Source organism: Sminthopsis crassicaudata, chromosome 4 (assembly GCF_048593235.1).
Source record: "Sminthopsis crassicaudata isolate SCR6 chromosome 4, ASM4859323v1, whole genome shotgun sequence".
Taxonomy (NCBI): Eukaryota; Metazoa; Chordata; class Mammalia; order Dasyuromorphia; family Dasyuridae; genus Sminthopsis; species Sminthopsis crassicaudata.
In genome coordinates, this window is record NC_133620.1 from 67,728,831 (window position 1) to 67,748,170 (window position 19,340).

General features: G+C 42.0%; 1 protein-coding gene and 1 long non-coding RNA gene across 3 annotated transcripts in view; one reads left to right on the forward strand and one right to left on the reverse strand.

The window, feature by feature from the left end:
- Positions 1 to 7,262, forward strand: part of FAM20B (FAM20B glycosaminoglycan xylosylkinase) — a 33,187-nt gene extending 25,925 nt beyond the window's left edge. The window contains exons 6-8 of the mRNA XM_074308483.1: positions 2 to 193; positions 2,960 to 3,019; positions 4,999 to 7,262. Coding sequence (XP_074164584.1) covers positions 2 to 193; positions 2,960 to 3,019; positions 4,999 to 5,230 — 484 coding nt within the window. The 3' untranslated portion in view covers positions 5,231 to 7,262. The remainder of the gene's footprint in view (position 1; positions 194 to 2,959; positions 3,020 to 4,998) is intronic.
- Positions 7,263 to 13,018: 5,756 nt separating this feature from the next.
- LOC141565436 (uncharacterized) lies at positions 13,019 to 18,865 on the reverse strand. 2 transcript variants are annotated; one of them, XR_012489024.1, is made up of 3 exons: positions 18,805 to 18,865; positions 15,939 to 16,099; positions 13,019 to 13,215 (listed from the first exon to the last, which is right to left on the reverse strand). It is a non-coding gene; the product is annotated as an uncharacterized LOC141565436 (long non-coding RNA). The 2 variants fall into 2 exon arrangements; XR_012489023.1 differs by lacking the exon at positions 18,805 to 18,865 and having other exon boundaries at positions 15,939 to 16,323.
- Positions 18,866 to 19,340: the final 475 nt, after the last annotated feature.

A 19,340-nucleotide genomic window follows, 5' to 3' on the forward strand; every position in this document is an offset into this window, starting at 1 on the left:
GGTGGGAGTACGACGACAGCTACTGCGACGCCGTGAAGAAGACGTCCCCCTACGACTCCGGGCCCCGGCTCCTGGACATTGTGGACACCGCGGTCTTTGACTACCTGATCGGCAACGCCGACCGCCACCACTACGAGAGCTTTCAGGATGACGAGGGTGCCAGCATGCTCATTCTCCTGGACAATGCCAAGAGGTGCGTCTGTATTCGTAGAGAGCAGCTCGCGTGTCCCAGAAAGAAACCGGGCCCAGGGTCAGACATGCGGCCGCAAAAGGTTACTGGGAAATGTCAGAGGTGGTGCCGATTGGTGACGGGCAGCAGGCATCCTGGTGTGTGGCCCCCGTTAGTGGCCTCCGCTTGTCGCTGCTTTTGCTCCACTGCCTTGGGACGTTCTTCGTTTTTCTGTGTTTTGCAGCAATATCATGGTCTTAGTGTTGTTTGAGTTAGGGCACTCAGGGAGTTTGGGGTCTCTTTGGGGTGTGAGGTGGAAGGGGCAGCAAAACCAGGAAAGCCTGTTGAGTTTTATAGGTTTCTCTTTGGGTCAAGCAGGAGCAGACCTTGGAAGACAAAGCCAGGGACCTGGATCCGGTACACGGGTCACTGCTTAGGGACTGATTCATGCCCAGAGGAGCTCCTGAGGAACTGAGATACTCAGACTCCCCACAGCAAGAAAGGGGGCTTCTGGCCCCTATCACAGGCCTTACCCTGGCCAGATCACTGAGAGCCTGTGGGCTTCTTCTAGCTTCTCAGTTTAATGGGACAGAGACTACCGAGCTTCTTACAGCAATGGGACGCTTTAAGCAATATGGAATTCCTTCTCAGCTCTGGAGATATTTAAGGGGAGGAGTTCACTTTGCCCATTACTGGGATTTAAGATAGAATCCCAAGGCCAAAATTCTCCAAACAGAAGATTGGATCTGCTGAAAGCCCTCAAGAATTCTCTCCAGGCCTTAGGTAGGCATTGTGTGGAGAGTTCAGGGCCTGGAGTTAGGGTGTGATGAGTACAAATCTAACCTCAAATATTTACTAGCTTGTAACCTTGACAGGTTATTTTATCTGTCTCTGCTTCAGCTTCTTCAACTCTAAAATGGTGGTAACAACAGCACATAGTGCCCAGTATTTGTGAGGTAGTTAGCACAGTGCCTGGTGTGTGTGACCACCATCTTTCCTTTGTTCTTCTTCCTCCCCCTTTTCCTCCTTTTTTCTCTCTCCTTCCTCCTTTTTCTCCTTTTTTCCTTTCTCCTTCCTCCTTCCCTTTCTCCTTTCCTCTCTCCCTCTTTCCTTCCATATTTCCTTCCTTCCTTCTAAATGGGAGAGTTGAACTAGATCAGGTTCCTCCAGGCTCACGATGTTGTCTTCTCTAAGCTCCTTTCTATTGCCATCCCTTTCTGTGGAAGGGGGAATATAGTTCTCCACCTTGCTCCTTCATAGAAACTTCCCTGTCAGTATCTCTTCCTTCTCCTTCTAACATTCAGAAATGACTTGCCATCTTTGCCCTTTCCACTCAGATTTTTAGCGAAATGTCAAGTCACTTTTCCAAAGGTCGGGACGGGGGGGGGGGGCTGCTTTTATTGATAGTGGGGCCAGTGCCAGGGCCAGGGGGGCTAGACAAGTTTGCAGAACTGAAGGGGCAATGGATACTGACACTTGTTCAACTTCAGATTTCATTTGTTCAGAGGTGCAAATAATTTAACACCTGATATAGTAGATTTACTTGCTCTCCATATTGTTTTAGTTGTGGCTGTCTAAACATTGCCCTTTGGTGATCAGGAGAAGAAGAAAGATTTCTTTCTTTCTTTTTCTTGTAAGATTTGGGAGCAAAGCAAAGCTTAATTCTGATTAATACTCTGTCTCTCCCAATGTTTTCTGAGGTACAGCCTCATACTTGATAGTGCTTACTAAGTGATGGCAGCAATGCGATATTTGACTGGCACTCAGAACGTAGCAAGTATTACATCACTGCTGCTGGGGGAAAGTTTCATGCTGTTCCTGGGAATACTGAAGCTGTTCCTTAAGAATGAATGCACAGCATTTGCTAAAAGTGCCACCATCTTGTACCAAACATGGGGTGTGATGAGTACAAATCTAACCTCCGTGCTCCGTGAATGGCAGAAGCCTGCCAGCATTGCTGCTGCTTCTCTGACTCACGGTCAAGCCAGCCCAGAGTGACAGCATCTCTTGAGGTTTTCTGATACCTCTTTGGACGCTAATTATTTATAGCAGAATTTTACCTTGGAATCATCATTGTAGCTGTTTTATCATTTTAAAATGCGGATTTGTGCTCCAGTGTGACCAGGGGCTGTTCCATTTCCAGAATGGAATGTGGAGAATTGTGGTCTCTCATTTCATCTCTAAATTATCTGCCAAGATCATTTTAACACAAATGCTTGACATGCAATGAATCAGGCTCTCCTGAACTTCTGTGAAACAGGGAGAAAACTACTTTGGGAGAGGAAGTATGCTGGCAAGTAACAAGATGAACCTCTCCTTTGTCATTTTGGTGGACAGTGAGGCAATCCTTTTCAAACCCGCTTGATTGTGGAATGGTCTGAATGGAGTCTATAACTTTTTTCCTCCCCTTTCCTGAAATTGAACCTCCCTCAACACCACAATCCCCCCCTCTTTTTTTTTTGACCCTTATTGCTGTTTTATATCATTGAATGATATAAATTCAATTATCTTATGGTAAATAATGGTACTGGACCGTCTTGGGAGATCTTGATAGGAGAAAGGAGTCTGGAAAAGGACTGTCATTTTTATTTGTTAGATGCTTGGAACCAGCCATTGGGGATCCTGTGTCTGATTGGTCATGCTCTGTTTGTTTTTTAATTTCAGTGATTGGAGCTTGTATAGCATGAACTTATCTGGGACCGGTTTAAGGATTCTTTGCAGAACTTGCTGAGGTTGGAAAGAGTGCTGGCTCTTCTGAATCTAATCCACTGGCTTCTCTTTTTTTTTCAGCTTTGGAAACCCTACTCTGGATGAGAGAAGCATCCTCGCCCCTCTCTACCAGTGCTGCATGTGAGTTAAATCTTCCCAGACAATGCTGGCATTTCACACCTCTGTCACACTGACCCAGGCAGGACATAAGCCTCCCAAGCCAAAGTTCTGTGACAGTTGCAGAAGCTTGAAGTCAAAGCCAAAGGCAATTTTGCTCTCATGTTTTTCATATTTTTTTTAAGCCCATTCATTTTCGAACCTACAGTATAAAAGGAAAATGGGATGCCGACTCTGAAAGCTCTCCCTAATTTGTTTTTACTGATTTGACTATTCAAAAACACCTAGTAAGATTTTACTCCATAGAGAATACTACTACTATTAATAATAATAATAGGTAATACTTTATGTGAGTTTCTGCATTTGACCCCAACCAATCCAGAAAGCAGGTGCTCTTATTATTGCCTTTTTGCAGATGAAGAAACTAAGCCAGTCAGGTTCAGTGTCTTCTGTAGGATCTCTGAGGATGTCCGAGTAGGAACGCAGGACATACTGAGACAGGATTGGGATTCAGTTCTTCCAAACCACAAAATCTGTGTCCTCGGTATTTTAAGCCCTGTATATCTTCCAGGGTACCGTCAGGAGTGTGTCTGGTGGCAGGCATGCTTCCTAAAGTCCTCCCTATCCACAGGACTGGACATAGGAGCAAAAAAATCTAATTTTTCTCCTTTGATAGCATTAGATTTAAAGCAACTAATAGTTGGAATGGAGTTAGCTTTGGGTTTTCTACAGATTGACAGAAGCAGAGACACAGACTAACCCTAAATTTATATTTGACTTTAGCAAAATGTCTTCCTACTGACTATTCTTATATGTTCTTTCTCACAATGTGGGAAGGCTTAGCATAGTTCATGCCTTTCTCATGTATGAGTGATTGAAAAGATGTCTCAGCTGGGTGGCCTGAGGACCACAAGGACTGCAGTGTCCTTACTAATTCTGCCGATCAGGATTTTTTGCCTTTCCTACCAACCCACTGACGCTGAGATTCAGTGTTGATTAGAGAACCCAGTCACCATTTATGACATGGTTTGTGCTCTTTGAATTGCAAGCAAATATTTTTAGCATTCCAAATTGCTTACAAATGCATTTTTGGAGCATATCCCATTTACAAGTAGAAGATTCTCTGTATGTTGATTAAAACCATACTGTCAGGGTTTTGCTTTAGCTCAGTCAGCAAGCATTCATTAAGCACTTATGTGCTAAGCACTGTACTGCACTGAGCACAGAGAGACAGAAGTGACCTGTTTCCTGCTCTCAAGGAACTTGACTGCCTTTCACTGAGGCTGAGTGTTGGGGCTAGAAAGAGGGATAGAGTAAATGAATAACTAGATAGATGATAGATTGATGAATGATATAGATTGATGATTGATAGATAGAGGTATAGGTATTCACAGAATAAATAAAGGTACTTTGGAGGAGAGAAGGTATTAAATGCAGCTTTGATTCTGAGAGGCTTCTAGGGGGTGCTTGAGCTGACTCAGGAGAAGGAGTGTTGTGTGTGAGGAAGAGTGAGAAAGTTGCTTTGACTTGGCTCTTGTGTCTGGAAGGCACAGTAACGTACAATGAAACTGGGAAGGTCTGTGGGAACCAGCCTATCCAGAGCGGTAAGTGCCAGGCAGGAGATGGAGGCAGGGCAGCCTCTAGAGCTCTGCTCCCGCCTCCCCTGGGTGACTCGGACCCCAGAAAGCATCGTCCTTATGCAGAGCCACATTGTCCTCCCAGACTTGGCTTGACTTTGGCTTAGATGGCTTGTCTTCTTGCTAGTCTTAGATTTAACTAGAATCCACCAGCATTCCTCAGGAGCCTGTTTGGGGTCAGAAGAAGGGCCAAAGTATGCCCCTGCCCTCAGGGCTCACCTTTGTCCTCTGGGACAGTGAAGCAGTCAGAAGGGCGGTCACCAGGGGAGAGCCAGCTGGGTCCTAGCAGAGCTGGCGTGAGGCAGGAGCAGCCGCGCTCCCAGAAGGCTTCCTCCTAGTGACCGACGCTCATCTCTTGTTTTCCAGAATTCGGGTCTCCACCTGGAACAGGTTGAACTACCTAAAGAACGGTGTGCTGAAGTCTGCCTTAAAGTCGGCCACGGCTCATGACCCCATCTCGCCCGTGCTCTCTGACTCCCACCTGGAGGCTCTGGATCAGCGACTGCTGAGCATCTTGGCCACCGTGAAGCAGTGCACCGATCAGTTTGGGACGGACGCTGTGCTGGTGGAGGACAGGATGACTCTTTCCCACTTGTAATTTTAGTGGAAAACAATTGAAACTTCTTTTTACAAATGATAGAGAAACAGCACAAATGATTCCAAAGGGATGGATGGGCAAAGACTGGCAACACGATCTCTGACCACAAGGGATGGGCAGCCTTTGGGTTTTCCCGTGACGAGCTAAAGCACTAACTGAAAGCTTCAGGCCATTGCAAGGTCCTGCACAGCCCCTGATGTTGCTGGAGTTGCCCTGTTTTGGCATGTCCATCTCTAGTAAAGGGCATCACAATAATAATGGTGTCCAGTTGCAGAGGACTAATCAAAGCATGGAGTTGGAACATGAATCCCAGAATGGTTCCAGAGAGAGAGAGAGAGAGAGAGAGAGAGAGAGAGAGAGAGAGAGAGAGAGAGAGTGTGTGTGTGTGTTTCAGTTGAATCTCACAGTCCTTCCATCCTTTGTCCTCTCTGTCCACCCTTCTTTCACTTATCATCTAAAGAGACTTAAATATGTTTAAAGTTTGGTTCTCACTGGAGATGGTGGTTGCCACCCTTAAAGCGGCGGCCGTGGTGGCGAGCAAAGCCATCCCAAGCAAACATAGCTCATCCCTTTGGTGCACATGGCCCTCCTATTCTGCCCTTTAGCAAACCCTGCTAGAATGAATCTGCCCTCCAAGAATAGAAGCAGGAAGTTGCCCTCAAGTAGAGTCAGGTTAGGTTCCTGTGCATTTGGGATTCCTGGGAGAAAGACTCCATCAAATACTGCAAGAAGTGTAAAGGCTTCCAGCACCGCCCCCAGGCCTCTCAAGCACAGGCTTAACTTTTGCTCCAAGCAGGCAGAGGCTTTCCTGGTGAGCAGGACTGAACAAAACCCGGGAGAAAGAAGCGAGGGTGCCCCGGGGCATGGGGGACCCCCATGCCGGTGTCCTCCCTGCCATGTCCTCCCTGTGTCTGTAAGAGAATAGCCCTGTGGTGGGGTAGGAGAGCCGTTCAGGGATGGCTTGGATCAGGCGGTCTCAGAGGTCCCGTGCACTTCAGAGAGTCTGGAATTTCTTTGCCTTTAAGGCTCAGCTCCATGGAGGATCCAGAGTTATGGAGACTTCTCAGACCCTCAGAGGAGAGTGCTCTGGGGGTCTCTTTGGTGAGAAAAAACCAGCTCCCTTCTAGGAAGTCAGGGTTCCCTTTGTAGCAGCCAGACTTGGCAGGTGATTTGTAATTGGGGGCCACCTGAAAGACTAGAGAGAACTGGCAGGGGCTTTCTGAGCCTTTTGGTTGGAGGCCGTATCAACATGTGTAGTTTCAAGACTTGCCTGTTTCATATCCCATCTCACTCTTCTCATCTTATATTCTGACCGTACATCATGATGTTCTGGCTGTGTTCCTGTAACTCCAGATTTGGGGGCACTAACTAAAGCTTGTGTTTGTATTCTGGGAAAAAAAGGCTCTGGATATGTGAGGTAAACGGGCCTGATGGACTGTCAGCTCGAAGAATAGGCTTGTATCACTCATGGGTCATCTGCTTCTGGTCCTTATTACTTTTCTAGGTTTATGTTTCCCTTGATTAGAGACTATTATTTATATGGTATAATTGAACGTGTTTGATCCCAGTCATTGGGAATCAGGTTAAATAGTCTTGAAACTGACTGCGGAGATCTAAAGCCCAGTTTTCTGAATTTAAGAGATAATATCGAGTAACCTTTGGATTATCATGGAAGTTGGACACTTTTTTTTTTTTTAAAATGCCATGTACACATTATCTGAGACCAGGTCAAGAATGGACTATTAGGGAAAAAAAGATTTTGCCATGTGAATGGAAGGAAAGTAATCACACAAAATGCTATTATTATGTCAAAGGGAGAAGCTTATTTCAGTTTCAAGGTTGTTTACTGTGTATATCCAGGAAAATTCTCACATACGCTGAGAGTCACTTGGATAGCACCTCTCTTAAAATCTCTGGGAGATAGCTGCAGAGATAGAGTTGGATCTCAAGACTATTAGCTTTGCTCTTTATGATAAATGCTACTTTCGTGCTATACAGACACAAATGAATAAAAGGAGATTATGTGATCACCTCCTTCCTGACATACCTCTTGCCTTTATGAGGTCAAACTGAAAAAAATGGAAACTTCTGAAAACTTGGACATTTCATTCTGGTGATTGAAAGTAAATTATTCTGCTAAAGGAAGAAGAGAGAAAATAGAAGTGGCTTGGTTAAAATGGGCCTTTTTTTTCATCCCCAAAACATTGATTCACTTCCTTATTGCAACAAATTCATTATTTCATTTTCCATTTCGTACCAAGCACAAATTCATGGACTTTGAGACTCAGGACCAGAATAATAATTAAAGCTAGAGCTTTATTACTAAAATTAGATTTCTCTACCAGTGGTGTGTAGAATGTGTCCTATGTTAGGATTAAATAGAATTAGGAAGGGGTTAGAAAATGCTAAATGAAAATCAGCCATAAGTCAGTAACTGTAAATTTCACTCATCCTTTGAATTCACCTTAAAAAATGAGATACCTATAACTCATCATAATAAAATGCCTTTGGGCTCTGGCCCATTTCATTAGGATTCTGAGCTACTTATAAACAAGGTGTGCTTAATTCAGCCATGTATGGTCATTTTTGTCAGGCTTGCTGATGTCAGCTGAAGTGTGCATTGAAATAAGAATCCAAAGCTAAGTGGACCTGGAAGTCCTTAGAATAGATAGATTATATTTTGAGATATCCCACACAAAATTTTAGAAATTATTTCCTGGTTCTTGTTGAAACCCCAATTTTTAAACTTAGGGAAGTGTTTTTGCAAGTTTTATTCTAAAACTGCTTGTTAAATGAGGTGTTGCTTACATTGTGGGGAGGGGAAAAAAAAGTAAATAAATTGAAGATTACTGGATAGGATTTTATTTGCTCACAGATCATATATTCCCAGTGAGTCATTCTCTCTATGTGGTCACACTTGAAGTTAACATGTTGCATGTCAAGAATTGAAAATTAAGGAGAGAATAGAAGACCTGGTGACTGGACTGTTGATTCTCTGGAGGTCTTTTGTAGGAAAAAAATGAATCCTGTGCATGAAAAAGAAAGTGAAATGATTATCAATCAGCATGATTCATTTCCCACTGGGAATTCATTTTTCTTTTCCAGTGCACAGTACATTTCCCCTCCATTCCCCCCATCTCCCAAACTCTCCAGTGCACTACCATGCCTTTATCCACTAGTAAAAGTACACTCGCCAAAACATACTTTTGTCACTATTTTATGGAGAACTCGCACAAGGCAAGCACTCACTTGGTGGTCAGAAAAAGTGTTAAGAAAGACACTCTTTAAGAACTTTATAATTGATTGTATGACATGGAAGACACTGGCACAGGACTGCCCAGCAAGATGTAACCTCGCCAGAGAAGGTGCTCATAGTAAGCAAAGCAGAATTGAATTAGCCCAGAAGAACTGCGAGATGCACAGAGTTAGAGAAGCCCTCCAGATGTTCATAGGGACTCTTGTGTCTGACCTGGGCGAGCCTTCCGAACCTGTGTTGGTCTGATCAGCTGCAGTCAGACACGCTAAGTTGACTCAAACATAATCATTTTGATTCTCTCAGAGAACAAAAGACCACAAGCAACCTAGTGTTTTAGAACCACTAGTGAGCTATCATACCCAAATGAGGCAGCATTTCCTACAATTTTAAGGTTTCGGAAAGGCGATAATGTTGGAGTTGGTGGCTTGAGCTAATAATTCAGAGGAACAAGGTGCTGAGTGAGTTTTGGGAAGTCACCTTTACTTCTGTGGTAAAATGAGAAGGTTGATCTGGGTCCCTAAATAAAATCCCTACACATCCCAGGCACAATCGCAGACAACAGAACATACTTAGCTTTGGCAGGGTCCATGTTGCTCTAAGAATTGAAATTGAAGTGGGTAAAAGATCCTTTCCCAGTCCTTGAAAATAAGAACTAGATGCCTGGATACCCAAACAAATACGAGTGAGGTGATGGGGTGGGATAAGGGATAATTTATTGAGAAGGTAACATTCACTAATGGCAACTTGAAAGGGTGGGCAAGAACTCTGCTTGAAGCTGTGAAGCTTTAGCTATACTACTAAAGGTCATTCTTGGTAAAAAGAGATGCTCCATAGAACAACAAAACCAACATTTCATTTTCTACGTGTGTTCTGTAGGGTCAAGATCTGAATCAATCTGAATCAAGAAACGTGAAGCAAATAAAGACTTTAATAAATGCTGGTGTGCCATCTTTCTCCCTTGAATCTCTTTTTCTCCCTCTTGGATGTTCCTGTTTCATGAGGGAATAAGAAAGAAAGTGGGTTTTTATAATGGCCTAGACTGAACTCATTTGTTCCCCAAAAGCCAATATGGGATGGTAACAGCATCAGGTGTATACTACAGGATCGTTGAGTGTGTGTGTTTCTGTATATTCCTGAGCTAGCACTTTTTTTCAAAGGTGAAGAATTGTAAATGATGATGGTAACTATTAGGGCACCTGGACATCTCACTCAAGATGAGTCTTTCCCTATGTTACATGCTCTCCAAAAAAAAAAAAAAAGAATTACTGGGGAAAAGTGGAAAATAAGTAGGATTTGGGGCTTTCATCCATCAAAATTACAGTGCTAAGATCAGTATCATTTGTCCTTGAAACGTGGGAAAATTCAGTCCTTGTGCTTACTTTATCGACTCACTCTGGTGAGGTCAGTGTCTAAACTGCAGTCACCCCATCTCAGCAGGGCTCCTCAATGTGTGAGAACCTGCGGTTAAAAGGGTAGGCACTGCGGTAAAGAGGGAAGGGCCCTTTTCTTTGACTTAATCTTTTATTCCAAATGACTTGTAATGACTAATCTTACCTGCTTCCGAATTATCTTTAACACTTGAGAACTGATAGAGTTTAAACAAGAGCTAGTAGCTGAGCATTAGAATGCCATAGAAATTCAAGGGCATTTTAAGAAGTTCATAATCACAGCATTTATAAAGTATTAATAGGTTTTCAGAATGCCTTTAATGTCAAAATCACCCTAGGAGGGAGGCACCAATATAATCCCCATTTTTGTAGATGAGAAAACAGAGGTTAAGTGACTTGTGCCCAACAGCTTATGAGTGTCTGAAGCTGAACTTGAACTCCGTTCTTCCTGTCTCCAGACCCAGCACTCTATCCGCCATGCCATCCAACTGGCTCTACAAGTGAAGCATTTGTGGGCCTTATGGGAGATTCAAAATATTAACTGGTATTTATTTACTCTTCCAAGATTTACAAAGTGCTTTATAAGCCTAAGGTCATAGATCTAGACTGGAAGGGACCTTGTTGGCTGCTCTTAAACTTTTAAGTCTCAGGGCCCCTTTACATGCTTAAAAATAATGGAACACTCCAAGGACTCTATATTTAGGAGGATTATAGCCATCAGTAGTCATTATTATAAATTAAAATTGGTAAGATTTTAGAAATGTTTCAGTTATCCCCATTATATGTTTAAGGTTCTAATAAAAGTACCTTCTCCCATGCCAAAAAAAAAAAAAAATTAGAAGTACTTTCATGGTTTTACATATTATTGTAAACTCATATTTGGCTTAATAGAAGATGGTGGGGATCTCTTCTGTTTCTCATTCATTCCATTGTGAATGCCTTATTTGGGTTGAAGTATGTGAGGAAAGTCTGGCTTCATAAATATAGTGTATGTGCCTCACTTGTAAAATGGGGAAACTACTTATACTACATAGGGGGCCACTGCTTCTCAGATTGTGAAACATATAGACTTATTTTTTTTCTTGTTTTCCCACAAGAGGACATCATTTGCTGTCTCAAAAAAAAAAAAAAAATTTCATGTCAGAGTTAACTGTTCCTTAAGGTTGTTATATAGATGTTCTGATAGCCCAAATTTTCCCTTGAAAGACTTTGAACTAAAAGTATTAAATTATCATTTTAAAGATGAAGCCTTCATTCTCTAGCTTGTTCAAAAAATCCTGTTATATCCATACCAACCCCTAGATGGCCTGAGAGACTTAGGGAATTTGGAGATTTCAGCCAAAAACAACAGCTCAAGGTGCTTTTAGAAAAACTAACCAAAGTGAAACTGTGACTTTTTAATGATGCTCAGTGAAAAGAGATTCAAAATAAATGTGTGAGAGAGTAGACTTATAGTTGAAGGTCTGGGTATGATAAATGCACATTTAAAATGCCCACACTTAGGTGCAAGTTACTTTATTGTGGAATAATACTCAAATAGGGTTAAAGCAGGCCATTCCCTGCATCACACTTCCATGCAGGAACTGAAAGACTGAACTGTGAGCAGCTCACCAGAGATATTTATCAATGTAGCCAAAGGTCTGCTCCAGCATCTGTGTTCTACTGATAACTCTAGTGGAAACTACTCCCTTCTCATTGGCTCACACTTCTCAGAGCAGTGCCCCTTCATTGGCTCAGCCACTGGGTAAATCCAAGTGTAAGGATCTCAAAACCAAGCAACTAGAAAACACCTTGCGAGTGTGGAGATCTGCTCATGGAGTGGAACGGTATTCCCAAGAAAGCTTTACGCTGATAGACATTCCCAAATAATATATGTCTTTTTAACAAGTTCTTTGAAGCCATTAACTCACTAATAATGTCCACTACACCTTCAGGCAGCGAGCTTTACTTTGTAAAGAGAAAAATGGGTACCAGCCTCAAAGTATGGGTTACTCCCTTATTTTGGAGTACTTAACTCTAAGATAACTATCACCCTGTCCTCATGTGATCAACGCTCTCTTAAAGCTAATTGTAGGTAAAGCTACACACTGCTATCCCAAGCACTCATTCCCTGAGCTTTCACTTTATTTCAGTATAGTATAACAGAGACAGCATTAAGGTTTTAAGTGTAAGTGACTTAAAAAAACTGCCACCAGATTAGAGGGGCCATTGAAGGGAGGATGAGTGAGGGGATGGAGGGTGACCTGGAGGAATCACTACTTTTCCAGCGAGGAAAGCTTTTCTGTAAGGGCTCAGAACTCAGTGACTGAGTCAAAGGGGAAAGGATTTGGGCATGAGGTTTTGGAGGTGTGACTCCAGGCCTGGGGGAGGGCCTGGATGGAGACACCGGCAAGACAGAGATGACTAAGGGGATGCACTGAGTACATTTGTCTGGGACATTTGCGCGGTTTGAGGCTAGAATAAGCCTTGTTGCTCAGAAGCTCCAAAGCTAGAGAGCCAAAATCTGGTGTTGCCTCAGTCACTGCGTCATCCTCCCGGGCTGTCTGGCCCAAAGTCGATTAGGAAAGAGAAGTCATGGGAATCAGCATCCCTGCTCTGACACCCGCCATGGGGCCTGGGCTCGTGCGTCAGAGGTTCCGGAACCTCTGGGTCATCAAGGCCAGCCCAAACCTGAGCTCTGTGATCTGCCCGACAAATGTTGCACCAGGATCTGCTGGAGAATCTTATTCTACACCTGCGTGTAAACCGCCGCCACCTTCCCACCACCCATTGTGTGTTTTATTTTCAGGTTTGGCCTGGGTTGTGATCTTTTACGTTATTGTAGTCAGTTCTCCTCATCCAAGTCTTAATATATCTATATACACCTTAGATATAATGTAATATTATATATAATATATATTAAATGATAAGGTAATAAATGAGAGAGGTGAGATTTGAACCCTGACCCTCCTTGTACTAGAACATGCTGCTTATGGTCGGTCAGTCCGTCAAGGTGGTTTTTTTAGATTCTTTTGTGATTCTTCCCAGTTTTGTGCCATCTGTATATTTGATAAGTAAGTTTTCTATTCCTTCAAATTATTGACAAAAATGTTGAATGGCAAAGGACCAAAGAGAGATAGGTTAAAGATTTCCTCCAGTCATTAATGATTGTTTTTAGTTTATTTGACCAATTCAGGATCTAATTTGGCCTCCAGACCATTTCTCTCCCTTCTACTTGCAAAATTATCCTAGTATATGTATTTGTATATACATTAGCTCATTTGATCAGGAGACTTAGTCTTCAGAATCCTAGCTGAAATCCTGGGTCAATGGCATTCTCCTGACCTTCCAGTCTAGCAACCCTGTCAAAAAAAGGAAATGAGGTTAGCCTGTCACGTCCTGTTCTTAATGAACTCATCATGGGTCTTAGTACTCAGGACTTCCCTTTTTAAAATGCTTACACAGCATCCCTTTAAAAATACATTCTAGAATTTTGTCACAAACCAAAATCAGCTTCGAGTTTCTAATCTCTCTCCCCCTTCTTCCTCCTTTCAGAAATTGGTCTGCTTCTCGTCTTGTCTAATGGCACCTCTTTTTTCATTTTTTGTCCAAAAATTCCTGACAACGTACCAGTCTTACACATCTTTTTTCTTTTGAGCTCTCAGATGTGGTTTGTCTAAACCTGGTGACTTGAACTAATTAAAGATTTCTGAGATACTACCTTTATATCTCCACACTTATTACTGTCTCTTGGTAAACATTTTGATTCAGTTCTTCCTGGTCTCAGTATTCATTCTCCTTGGTAGAAAAAACGAAAATGGACTAAGACTTGAAAAGCTGGGCTGTCCATTAACACCATCCCATCCTTACTGTTTTGTCTCTAACCTCCCTCAACCTCCAATTTAACTCCAAGAGCTTTTTGCCTAGCTCCAGCTAGTTCTAACCGATGCCCCTTATTGGGAATGGTGGAATCAGAGGATATTAAAACTGTTCATCTAGTCCAATGGCTTCCTTTGACATCTAAACAGCCCTTACTAAGTTCCATTGCCTTAAGGTGTGTAGGCAGTGAACGACAGAGCAGAAATGCGAATCCAAGTTTTCAGTACTCTTTCACTATCTACCTATTTATTTCTTTCATTTCATATATGTGTGTCTGTACATACCTATCTATCGATCTTTGTGAGCCCCATGGGTCACATGGATCACACTGTCCCTTTGCCATTTTCTTCTCCAGTGGATTAAGGCAAACAGGGCTCAGTGACGTGCCCAGTGTCACACAGCTAGTAAATATCTGGGCCAGATATGAAGATAAGCCGGTGAGTCTTCCTGCCTCCAGATATAACCCTCTATCCACTGAGCTAATTGCCTTCATCCTCTTTCCCCCTGTAGCATTTTGTTTTCTTTCCTTCATCAGTTTTGTTGTGTTGTCACAGTCTTGCACTTAAGCATGCCCTGTATCTCTGGAGCAGAATTATTTTCTGATATTCCTTTTTATTATGAACTTAGGAATCACCAGCAAACAAAGACGTTTCACAAAACTGAGAACAGTAAGGAGGATTGCAAATTAAACTAAATTTTTCTTTGTAATAATGGTTGTTGGCAATGTGGAAAGTGCTCCGTTCTATTCAGGACTTGAACAGCATAATGTCACCTTGACTTTGCTTATCTCACCTAAATATCAAATCTGTTTCCAACCTGCTGCTTTTTCTTATTTTAGAAACTGGAGAATTAATTATCAACATCCTTTTGTAATAGCTACCTCATTTTTGGCTTGGAGCATCAGTTCTCAAATTTTTTGGCCTCTAAATCCCTTTAAATTTTTTTCCCTGAGGCTGGGGTTAAGTGACTTGCCCAGGGTCACACAGCTAGGATTTGAATTCAGGTCCTCCTGACTTCAGGGCTGGTGCTCTATCCACTGCACCACCTAGCTGCCCCTATTCCTTTAAATTCTTAAAAGTTAGTGAGGACCCCCGCCCCAAGAGCTTTTGTTTATGTGGATTATGTTTACATTTACTGCATAGGAAATTAAAATCTCTTGTTATAAAAATAGTTTGGTCATCAGAGACCCCATGAAAGGGTCAAGAGATCACCCAGAGACCCTCAGGCTGCATTGTAAGAACCCATGGCTTAAGATCTGTGGCATTAAGAAAGTTCGAGAGACAACAGTTTCTGGTGAATTTAGTCATTTTATTGATAATGCCAACATTTTAATAAAAGAATGATCATTTGACCTCTGTCTTAGGCCAAAGACCCATTATGGCAGTGGATTCATAGTTTATATATATTCTCGGAAGAGCAAATATTCCCGAGGATAACAATTAACTCTGGTTAATAGTAAAATTGATATTACAAAGAGAGGCTGGACTGTCATGATGAATGGGAGCATCCTGGGCTACAAGACTTGGCTCACTTAAATCTTGATCAAAGAAACATGAATTTCCGTATCACCTGTCTATCAAAAGGGAGAATCTGACATTTCCCCAGACCTGTCTGAGCAAACCACGAGCAGGAATGTACCCATCAGCCTAAATTTAGAATTTCTTTTATTGTCTGATTATATCTTGGTTTGAGTAAATCTATGAGAAAGATTTCCCACACTGGTTGATTTCAGGATGAGGAAGTAGAAAAGGGGAAAAACCTTGGTTCTGATTCAATATTTATTATTAATAGAAGAGAGAAATAATTGTTTTTCACAGGTCAGTCTATTGGGCCTCAAGCCCACGTGGCCCCTTTGTTTTTCTATGGAAAGTTTTTTAGTACAATCACAATAGCTCAGAATCTCTAGTTAGGAAAATTTCTAATGTTAGGAAAGAGATTTGACTCTATGCTAATTTAAAGTTTTCTGTGTATCTAGCTGAATTCTAGTCTCTATGTTTGAGGCAAAAATAAGGATGCAGAAACATTTAGGCTAAAAATGTCAGCGGAGTAGAATACAGAGTCTGGTTGGATAGGCTGGAGGGGGGGGGAGAAGGTGAGCTTGGGAAAGAGCAGCCCTGTGGGGTCATTTCACCTTACTCTCTGAATGAAGAGTACAACTCCAGTCCAAGTCTTCTGATCAAGGTACTTGCAGGGCTCAATCACCTACCTCCATCTCTCCCTTCTCTGTCCAAGGTCAACCCCCATTTCAAGTGTTTCTCCGCAATTTCTCCTTTTGATTATTATTTCCAGGATCTCCTCTCTTCTTCCCAGTCTCTCCTGCAGACAATGTGTTCTCAGGAATTCCTCAGGATGAGTCAAGTCTTCCTTCTGGTTCAAAGATTGTGAGTTTGCCAAGTCATTCTTCAGGGCTGAGAGCCTCTGCTTGGCCCTCCAAATACATGTTATATATGGTTTTTTAAATAAATATTTTAAGTTTCACAACTTTGTTGTAACAACATTGTTCAATTTGTGACTCCTTCTAAAGGGCATCTTTTTGTTTCTTCTATGCATTTAAAAAAAATGTTTTATTGTTGTTTCTGCCCCCACCCCCACCCCAGTCCATTATTGCCTACCTCCTTGAACCTGGGCTCTAATTGGTGAGCATTCACAATAAGTTGCTTGGTTCTAGGCTATTTCTGGCCATCTTCATATCACCCCCTCCACGCTTCCCTTCCCATCCCCACTCCTACTCATGATTCATTGCTAGTTTTAAGCACAGAAAACAGCACTGTTCTTCCTGAAATAAACATGTCAATAATCTGCTCAGCAACTCCATCACCATTTTATGATTGCTCTATCCACTATTCCTATAATACTTTGTCTTCATCTGTTAGAAGGAAACTGTTTGGGAAGAGGGACCATCTTGCTTCCTTGCTTGTATTTTGTATCACTAGTGCTTGACATACCGCCTCATATGTGTGTATTTATGTATGTATACATATACATACATAAATACACACATATACATACGCATATATCACAGATATATAAAGGCTACATATCATAAATATAATTACATATATACATATATTTTGAATATCCAAATTGTAGGTAAGTTTAGTTTATTATAGAATACTTTTTCTTTTGTATATGGAATTGCTTATAGTTTTTAATGATTGTTAAATCCACCAGGAAAAATAAAATTTAAAAGACAGTGTTATATCTAAGCGGTAATATAACAGGCAAGTCCCCAAAGACCAAGACTATATAAGGATATGACAGATTTTGAGTTTCTAAATAAGCAAAGGAGTTAGCCTTCAGTAGAGTTAGCTGAGAAGAGTGTCTAAAGTCTCAAAGTCTGAAGTCTGCCTATGGGCAGACAGGGGGCTTTAAGGGGGTACTCCTAGCTGAATTATCCAGGAATTCAGCACAGACCACAAGGGACAGTTTTCAAGAGGCCGTTTAGGTATCATTGTCCAAAAGGACAGCATAGATTGGAGGTGACAGAGCAACTTTCAAGGTGGACAAGCCAAGATCAATGCCTTTATGAACTGGGAGGGTGATGCAAATGGCACAACAGGATTATAGCTCTTGGGTAGCAGGACCAAGGCTGCCTATTCTTTGCCCTTGTCTTAGATTCCTCTTTTACCATGAATAGAATGATAGCCAGAGTAAGCCAGGGTTCTAAAGATGTCTGTGATTTCTGCAGCAGCAGCAGATTTCTGGCCGCCAGAAGGATAAGTTATATCATCGGATCCTAGATTTAGAATTGGGCATAATGGTGTTTTTTCCACTTTATTGTAGTCATTTTATTGCCATCCTCTCTGAACAATTCTAGGAAATCCGGAAGAACTTTGGGGAAAGGCAGAATATTTATTATTGATAAAAGACTTGAATATCTATCAGATGAGTCTTTGATATCTATTGGAGATTCCACTCTACTGGTTAGAAGCTCCTAAACTAAGTTCTTCCTATTTTAATTGTATTCTTGCAGGCAGTATGAATCACCATGTGATTTGGGATCCAGCTGAGCTTTCTTGTCATCCTCCCACAAATTCACATCCATTTATATTCACTTCTGGCAGAATGACTTGGCTAACAGCAAGTTTCAAGGGTCTATGAAGACACATCACACAATCAGATACTGTCATTAGTTTTTTAATTTATATATTTGATTTTACTCAACAAAGACTTCCGGACCAATGCTGCAATAAGCCTCATTACCAAATACATTTACCAAATCTGGGAAAGAGGACAGGATATTCTCCTCCCTCTATTCCACCCTCCTCCTCAACCCTCCATTATTGCTTAGAGATTCATTACTCTTCCAAGAGAAAGCATCAACTGTAGACTTCCCAGGCAAACCTCAGAATCTACATCAGAACCTGCAGTTTCACAAAGATCCTAAGAGATACAAATCCGGGCAGGTCCCAGGAAAAGCACAAAGGAAGAGGGCAGGTATTGGAGTTTTGGGGGCAGTTCCAACTGCCCTGCCTGATGCTACGATCATCCAAGGAGACCATTCCACTTTTATATAATACCAATTTTAGGAAATCATTTCTAACATTGGGGATAAATTGACCTCTTTGTAAATTCCACCAATTGACAGTGGTTCTGTTCTCTGGGACCCAACAGAACAATTCCAGCCCCTCCCCTACACAATAGTCATTCAAATACAAGAGTTGTCTTGTTCCCCCAAGTCCTTTCTTCCCCAGGCTAAATATGTCTGGATCCTTCATCTGATCTTTTTATGTCATACACTTAGGGTTTTTCACCATTCTGATTGCCCTGTCTGGACACTCCCCAATTTATTAATATCCTTCTTAAGCCTTGGTACTCAGAACTGAACCCACAGTGATGCAAATGAGATTTGATGAGGGCAGAACGCCAGGAGACTATCATCTTCCTGCTATTCCCAAGTTCTCCCTCTTTTATCACTCCTATAACACTAATTTGAAGAATTTGAAGAATAACCCTCTAGATTATCAGGGACAATGAAATATTCCTTAAAACACACACATACACACACACTCACAGACACACACACAGAGAAGGAGAAAAGTAATTTAAAAGTGACAGGAAGAAACACTGACCTTTTTCAAGAGGTTAGAAAGTACAATGTCACCCACTGGGAGGAAGGAAGGGAAAAGGAACACCGTATATTTGGATCTATAAAAACCCCATTGGAGACTCTTCTTAAAGAGAGATCTCAATGCTCTGAGAAGGAAGCAGCTGCTTATCTCCCAAAGAATGATAAAGTAGAGCCACAGAAGCTCTCAAGAGACAGAAGATCTGGCAAAACAGGGCCAGGATAGGACAAGTATAGGGACTTTCTGCTCTCTTCTGCCTTCCTATACCATTTTTCTTTGCCTTCTTTCCAACTTTCCCATCTGATGGCAATGTGAAGCCCTCCAGATGCTAGTGATGGATGAGGGCCAGACCTATATGGAGGATGTAGAAATGGAAACGATAGGGATACCTCAGAGCCGGCTGTCTCCATGGGCAGCTCACTCCTCAAGTTCACAGATGGAGACTTTACCTTGAATCAAAGCAGCACTGTCCTAATATTCTTGGGCCACATGCACAGACTCTATGGGAAACACCTGAAAAGCTACTCTGGAAGACTCAA